This window comes from Otolemur garnettii, unplaced genomic scaffold (genome assembly GCF_000181295.1).
Source record: "Otolemur garnettii isolate 467f Iridium unplaced genomic scaffold, OtoGar3 scaffold00039, whole genome shotgun sequence".
NCBI classification, from domain to species: Eukaryota; Metazoa; Chordata; class Mammalia; order Primates; family Galagidae; genus Otolemur; species Otolemur garnettii.
The window spans coordinates 14,314,015-14,322,296 of NW_003852434.1; the positions used below are offsets into that span (position 1 = coordinate 14,314,015).

General features: G+C 44.2%; 1 protein-coding gene across 1 annotated transcript in view; it reads left to right on the top strand.

Moving 5' to 3' along the window:
• RASSF6 (Ras association domain family member 6) overlaps positions 1–8,282 on the top strand; it is a 44,108-nt gene that overhangs the window by 14,606 nt on the left and 21,220 nt on the right. The window contains exon 3 of the mRNA XM_023513419.1: positions 6,084–6,162. Within this exon, the coding sequence (XP_023369187.1) occupies positions 6,084–6,162 (79 nt within the window). The remainder of the gene's footprint in view (positions 1–6,083; positions 6,163–8,282) is intronic.

Consider the following 8,282-nt stretch of genomic DNA (forward strand, 5'->3'; position numbering starts at 1 on the left):
ACTGCAACACCTGCCCCTGGGGAGGCAGCTGCTGTGATAACAGAAAGGAGGTCCCATGTGGCAGCAGCTCCCTGCAGCCACCCACTGGACCTGAGGTTTGTGAATTTTTAAATATTTTTTCTTAACCCCTTAGAAGCCAAACATAAAGGGAAAGAGAGCAGGTAAGTGCCTCCTCTCATTTAAGATTGGAAACTTGCCATGATGTTAAAATATTAAAACTGATATTTACCTTCACAAAGGGATCCTCTCAAAACTGATCAGATAACAAATCTAGGCACATTTCTGCTTTCTTCAGGAGCCTTAGCCTTGGGGGAAATTATGAAAGTCTTTGCCTCTCCGTTCTTACCCACATTTAGTGATGCTCTTCTGAGCCACCAAAGCCCCTCTTAAATGGAGGGTTGTATAGCTAAAACATTTTGGACTTTTCTGTTTTGTTTCTAGCTATCATTTTGAGTTTCTTTTGAATACTATGCAATCATTTCTTAATCTTTAATCCCTTTGCTCTTATCCAAGTCCTAGGAGCTGGGGACCCAAGTAAAGCTGACACTCCCATCCATTAATGGCTCCAGGACCGGTTTTTAACAGGGGTAATCTTGAAGAAATGAATACCCCAGGAAACACAAAAGTTACAGAAGGACCAAGAACAGTTAGAGGGTGATTTCAACACATGAAATAAAAATCACAACCTCAGTTCCCAGCATATAATGAATTGACGCTATCTTCTGCTGGGAATGAGACAGGTGTGGTTACATGTCTCATTGATTTGATCTCTAGTAGACGACATGAAACGCTGAGGTCCTTTTTCTCAGTCTTTACCCCAGAAGTAGTTCCTATCCGAGGACAGACCTGCTGGGAAGACCAGAGCAGGCAGATCACAGGTGCTCCCATCCCAACCATCAGCAGTGATTGGCACTGCCCTGGCAGAGTGCCAGAAAAGTTAGAAAAAGTTTCCTCTTCAAGAAGGGCAGCCCCACTGGCACTTGTGCCCTCCCCCGGGGTTCAAGGTCAGCAGAGTCAGACAGAATTCGGAGCTCCCTGATAGCTTAGAGTTTGCACTTTCACTTCCATCAAGATAGCCCTCTGCCCTGTAGCTTCTCAGTTCTCAGACTGGGAACAGATCCCTTCATTTGCAATGGAAATGTGAGTAACCTAGTTTGCCCGCTCAGGAGGGTCTCTGTGCAAACGTTGGAAGGCATTCTCTCTTCCTCCTCTGAGCCAGGAAATGAGACCAAAGGCAAGAAGACCTGGGCTGTTGAGGGAAGAGAGGCTGAAGTCCACAATCTTAACCCCAGGTGGACAGCCACGTCAGGGTGGGGAGTCCTGCCCCGGCTTGCAGACGCGAGTGACATGGAATGATGGCCTGTCTGGCAAGTGGCGGGATAGGCTTAATTTTTTTCTGCTGTCCTCATACTTCCTGATTCTACCTTTCCAAAACATATGAGAGTTTACATGATGCTTTTAGGGACCTGCTGTTATGAAAAAAATCATGGCCAGGCATGGTGGCTCACTCCTATAATCTCAGTACCAGCTGAGGCAGGTGGATCATTTGAGCGCAAGAGTTTGAGACCAGCCTGCGCAAAAGTGAGACTCCTCTTTACTAAAAATAGAAAAATTATCTAGACATTGTGGTGGATTCCTATAGTCTGAGCTACTTGGGACGCTGAGGCAGGAAGATCCCTTGAGCCCAGGAGTTTAAGGTTGTTGTGAGCTATGCTGATGCCACAGCACTCTACCCAGGGCATAGAGTGAGACTCTGTCTCAAAAAAACCCAAAACCCATGATGTATTACATACTTATTATAAAGTATACAGAATTTCAACACATGAAATAAAAATCGCAACCTTAATTCCCTGCAAATAAATTGAAGATTATTTATTTCTTCATATGAGATATTATATTTTTATATATTTAAAGTATTTTTTATATATTTAATTCATAATTATTTTATAAAAACATATATAACAGTTTAAATTCAGGTTTTTTTGAGCCTGACTTATAAAATTGTCAGATAAATTCACTGCTAAAATTTAGCATTATGACCAAAATCAATAGAGGCGCGTGCAGCCGACCGAGCCGGCTCTTGGGTCCTGCCGGGGCAGGTGTCTCTCCCAGACCGCGGCCCCGCGTCTCTCCCGCTCCGAGGCCGCACACCATGTTCTCGCGCTGCTGCCGGCTCGAACTGTGAGCATTTTCCAGCAAATCTCAGAGAAGCAGAAGTAACACATATCCTGGGAGCTCACACCAAACACCGCCGAGGGCAGACTCGCCTCTGGTGGACTCTTCGGCGTGTTTCCCACACGGAGTCTCTGAAGTTCAAGTTGCGCTGCGGGACATCGCGGCATCTCTGCTCTGCCCTTCGTGGGTCCAGCTTGGGAGAATCGCTTTGTGAAGAGTGGGACAGGTTCTTCTTTGATTTCTGGGAAATTAACAGTATACCCATTTAATTATGCTGTAAGTCATTATTGAAAACAGAGAAAAGGCTCTATTACCACTTTGACATCCATCCTATGGGGAGGACCAAGTACATTTCACTGCCGCCGTCAACTGGTCCTGTGTCCGCGCATATTACAGTTTCATAAAATCAAATACAGGTTGTTTCTTCCGGCCAGTTAACTCACCTGATTAGATTGAGAAACTCATTTCTTTCTAAGTCCATTATTCATGGTGGACGTCAGGGTGTGGGTAATTCCCTTCTGCCAAGCAGCTGCGATTCAGGCCACAAAGTACAAAGTACATGAGGCCTTTTACAGTTAGTTCTGGGCCGGCTGCGACTCATTAAAGCCAGCCTGGAGCCTTAAAGGGGCAGGAGTCCTGGGCTCGCCTAAGCCTAGGCACCCCTTCCCTCACCTGCTGCCCCCCTGGTCAGTCTCTACGGCCTCCGTCGGAGGGGGGGGGAGAACTCTGGGTGTCCAGGGGCGTCTACCCAGATCCTGTCACAGTACTGTTGGGGAAAGTTCTGAGTTACGCCATCATTTAGTTAGAAATCCAGCTGATCAGGAAGTTTGGTGTTCCTCAGTTTCATGAAAGCACCATTTCTAATGTACTTCGTGTGCTGAATATTTAAAATATCCTTGTTGGGCCACACCCGTAATCCGTGGGTAGGGTGGTGGCCACACACACTGAGGCTGGCAGGTTTGAACCCGGCCTGGGCCTGCTAAACAACAATGACAAATGCAACAACAACAATAAAAATAGCCAGGCAATGTGGCAGACACCTGTAGTCCCAGCTACTGGGGAGGCTGAGACCAGAGAATTGCTTAAGCCCGAGTTTGAGGTCGCTGTGAGCTGCGCATGGCACTCTACTGAGGGCAATAGCTTAAGACTGTCTCAAAAAAAAAATAGTAACAAATAATCCTTGTACATTGTGAGACAGTATCTTATGCTCCAAAAACAAGCCTTTTTCTTAGAAAATCATTTCTTTGTGTCTCACATATAAAATGTATCTGAGCCACATGTCTGTTTCTAAGCATCCCTGGAGCCTCTGGACATCACGAGGTGTGAGCTTGTGACCTGAGGAGACGTTTCTTATCACCCATTTTAAAGCTTTGTAAGGTCGTTGAACAGTCTGCGTGCAACAGTCTTGTCTACACTGGGTGGCAAACCCTCTGGGAGTTGAGAGGGAAAGGCACACATATTTTATTTCTTCTTGAGGGGAGTCCCAACGTGACATTGAGGTGGGTCCTGAAAACAGATCTGTTAACACAACCACGGACAGGTCCCAGTGCACATTACCTCGGCATCCCACTTAGTGATTAGCTATTGCCCAGCTAACCTTGCAGGGACTGCTTTGAAGCTTCTGGACCACACAATCCCCATGATTATGTTAGGCCCTTTGTAGACTTTGGATTCTCCCATGAACGTGAGACATTCAGTCACTTTTCCCATGACATTGGCCTCACTCCTGCTTCTCTGTCCTCGCAGGGCTGCGATGATCTCACTCACCCCACCGCCTCCATCTTCTCTGTGCCACAGTCTGTCCTCCACCTGCCACCTGGTGCTGCAATTGTGTCTTTCCCCTGCCCAGAACCTTCCATGGCTGCCCCTTGCCTGCAGAGTCATTCTAAGTCTACGAAGTGGCTCACGGGACTCCTTGCTCACAACTCTCCATTTGACATGTTCTATTTTAAAGTCTCAAATCTCTGGCTTTCCTTCACAAACAGTAGCAATGCCCTGATAAGCTCTTCACACTCTTTTCTTACTTAATTCTTACTGACCATGGTTCGCTGCAGGCAGCATCTCCCCTTGACATGCTCACCCACCCTCCCAGTGGGACTCAGCCTCCTTGATGGTGCCACACAGTGACTGTGGCATGTGCGAATGAATGGCTGTCAGTGCAGAGCTTCCCATCCAGCGAATGTGGATCAGGTGGGGATAACCAGTCTTACTCCTCAGCTCCTTGTGCCCCTAATGCCAACACATTGAATTAGAACATTACAGGCTGTTAGACCTGTCGCTTCATCAGGCAGTGAACAGAGGGTGGTGAGGAGACGTTCTGCAAAGGGCAGGTTATAAACATCGTAGGGGCAACTACTCAGCTGTGCAGTTATATCAGGAAAACAGCCACAGACAATAAGCAAACCAATTAGAGTGGCTATATTCCAATAAATCATCAATTACAAAACTTTATATTCCAACAAAACTTTATTTATTTGCCAATTAGAGTGGCAACGTGGGACCACAATCTGTCAGCCCCCTGGGTCACAGGGAGACTTATTTCAGTTGAAGATTTATTCTGGCTCTGTTGAGGTGTAGAAGCATTTTCCAACTGTACGTGGTCCCGAGGTGAATACTTTGAAGGCTACTTGTGCCACGTCACCTCCTACAGTTTTATCAGAGATGGAAGCTGAGGGAGTAAGACTGAATTTGCCAGTGCTCTTCCAGGCACAAAATACAGTGTGAACAAAACAGACAAGCACCTCTCCCCTCACAGAGTTGCATTCACAGCTGAGGCAGAACATAAAACAAATGAGTAAAACATAGACGGGTAGATGGCGCCTGGAGGACAGACGTGGGGGCGGAAAGCAGGACGTGAAATGTAGGAGAAGGTGAACTTTCAGATTAGGTGATCAGGAAGGACTCTCTGGGAAGGTGACTTGTGATTGAATAATTAAAGAAAATGAACGACCTAGTGATCCATGTGACAGAGTGGAGGGGATCCTTCCTTCCCGGCAGAGGGAGCAGAGAGTACAAAGGCCCCAGAGTGGGAGTCTGCCAAGTGTTCAGGGAGTGTCAAGGGGGCTGCAGCTGATCTTAGCAGGGGATGAGATGGGAGAGGTAAGGGAAGGCCAGACCACCTGCAGCCTTTGGTGTCACTGTAAGAATGTGGATTTTACATCTGAATAAAGGAAGACACTGGAGAATTCTGACCAAAAGAGGGGATGGTCAGGTTTGCATTAAGTAGTTCTTGCTGTTGAGAACAGACAGCAGGAGAGGTCCTCAGGAGGCTATTGCTATGGTCCTAGTGAGAAGTGATGAAGTCTCAAGACCTGCAGGCACAGAGGACAGGATGGGGGTTCTGAGCATGGCAGGAGCCAATGCACTGCCACAGCCCACCTGCCAATGAGGGCGAGGTCACCCAGGAGCAACGACCATTCCTTAACTGTTGCTGTATTAAGTTAGGTTGGTTAAAGGTTGCAAAACCAGATTCCTATTTCATGGCTGCCTCAGATTATAAAATACTCTCCTCGCCACTCTGAGCCTCAGCTTTGTTCCCTTCTCCAGTTATTTATTTATGAACTAGCATCCTCAGCACATGCTGATGTCCTGAGAATCACATACGTTTTCAGCGCTCACGTTAACTTCCAGGGACAGAATGTAAAGATTCCGCTGAACCACTCCTTTCTCCTCCCACCTTATGAACAGAAAGTGCGTTCATATTTTACTTATTTGTGTTGGATTTTGCTGGTTTTCTTCTTGGCTATTTATTTTATTCTATTATCTTTTTTATCTTGATAAATTTAGAAATACAGTGTTCTTTTGTTACCTGGATGAATCATATAACGCATAGTGGGAGCTTTCAGAATGCCTGTCACGAGAACAGTGTAGAAAGACCAACACTGACTGTTACTGATTTTTTTTTTCAGGGAACAACTTAATTCTTTACTGAAGACGTATAACATTTTTTATGAGAGCCAGAAAAATCTGCATATTTTATATGATCAGGTAAGCTCATCAAAGAAACATAATGCAGTTTGATTCACAATAAATTACTGGGAAGAAACAGGTGCATATTTAACTTAATTATGATTTTTATTTTTAGACTAAATCACAAAATCCTGGGTTTGGAATATCTGTGACTTTCTAAGCACGTTTGAGACTGGAAAGCATTTTAAAACAATTTTAATGACATGTTCACTTTCTGTTTCAAAAAGGAAGTAGGGAGGTGTGACAGTGTCTGTTGACAGCAGTTCACTAGAAACCTGTTTATTAATTCTTCATAATGCGGCTGGACATATATAGAAAGATGTTTTTGAGACATCATTTGTGCTGGAGAATATTTGAAAAATCTTAAGTCTCCATCAATGGTGGGTCATTCAAATAAAGCATGACCTATCGGTAACATCAAGTTTTTAATTCGGTGGTAAAATGAATGAGTTGGATTTGATAAACGGGCACCATATGGTAGGAATTCTTCCCCATGTGTTGTTACCCTTAGAATGCTGCAGTTTCCGGTGACCTACATCAGGTACATTGGGAGAACAGTAGAGATTCCATTGAACCCTTTCTTTCTGTCTCACACATTTATGAACTGAAAGTACTGTTACTGCCTTTTATTTCTGTTGGTTTTGTTTATTTACCTTTGTTATTATCATTAGAATTTGCCGCCCCTGATTAGATCTGCAGATTTGATGGCATAGCATGACCTTTAGGCCACCAGGACCTGGCTCAAATCTGCAGTTTGGATAGAAGGAAATTTATAAAGCAATCGGGGCTTTACTACTGAGCTTAAATGATTACTTCAATCGGTATTTCCATTACTTTCCCAAATTTAATAGTATACTGAAGGTCATAACTAATCCCTGTATAAAGAAATGGGCCTAATTTTAAATTATTTCAATATTGTCCTGTATTTTAGATCTTTAATAGATGTAACTGTAAAACTTAGAAAAAAGTAAAAAATTTAGGAAAGCAATGATTTATACTTTAATTCAACTCTTTCCACTAAGTTCATGATGGCGAGCTTGGGAAAAGGTTTGAGTTTTGGTGTTATGGACACGTAAGTTGAGGCATGTCCTTTCTGATTCTGCAGAATTGGGGCCGGTGAATAGAGCGGCGATATTATCTAACTTCATGTTGTAAAAAGATGTATAACTCCTGAGAATACATAGGGGGCAAAGGGAGACTGAGGCAGACCAGGCAGAAGCCAGTGCAGACGGCTCTGGGGAAGCAGGGAGCTGTGGCCACGGTGGGGATGTAGTTGGATATTTCTGTGTTTTTAAGGGAGAGCTGATAGGACTTGCTGATGAATCGAATGTGAGGTGTGAAAGGGAAAAGGAAGGAGAATCTCAAACTTTTGGCCTGAGTGACTAGAATAAGGGCGCTGTTTACCAAGATGAGGAAGGGTGAGGGGGCGAATATCTATGTCAGAAAAAGCCACAGTTTGCTTGGGAACACACCAAGTTTGATAACTGGAGCTCAGGGGAAGGTTTGGGCTAGAGATGGAAAGTTTGGAGCTTGGAGCTTAGAGGTGGCATGCGAGGGTCCTTGAGATGACCAGGGATCCTGGGGTAGAATAGACCCAGGGAGAAGGGGTGAAAGGGTGGAGATGATTAGATTAGATGGTGTAAGTAAGTCTTCTGGGGTGATTTATGTATTAATCTCTGAGGAGATACTTTCTGACATTAGAAAATAGCATTGATTGATAATAGTCAGAGTATTTCTTCTTGAAAGCAAGAATTAGATAACATCAGAAGAGCAGCTATCCTGAGTTTTTGATGTAAAGGATTAATTGGGATCTAACTAGGCAAAGAAAGGATCCTATACATCAGTGACTAACCCGTTAATCTACATCATATACTGCCATTTCAAAGAACAAATGGTATTTGCTTGTTGAAAATAACCGATCTCGTACACCAGGGAATACTACGCAGCCCTAAAGAAAGATGGCAACTTTACCTCCTTTGTGTTTATATGGATGGAATTAGAAAATGTTCTTCTTAGCAAAGTATCTCAAGAATGGAAGAAAAAGTATCCAGTGTACACAGCCCTATTTTGAAACTAATTCATAGCTTTTATAGGAATGTCATAACCTAATTATAGCCTTAGAATATGGGAAGGGGGTG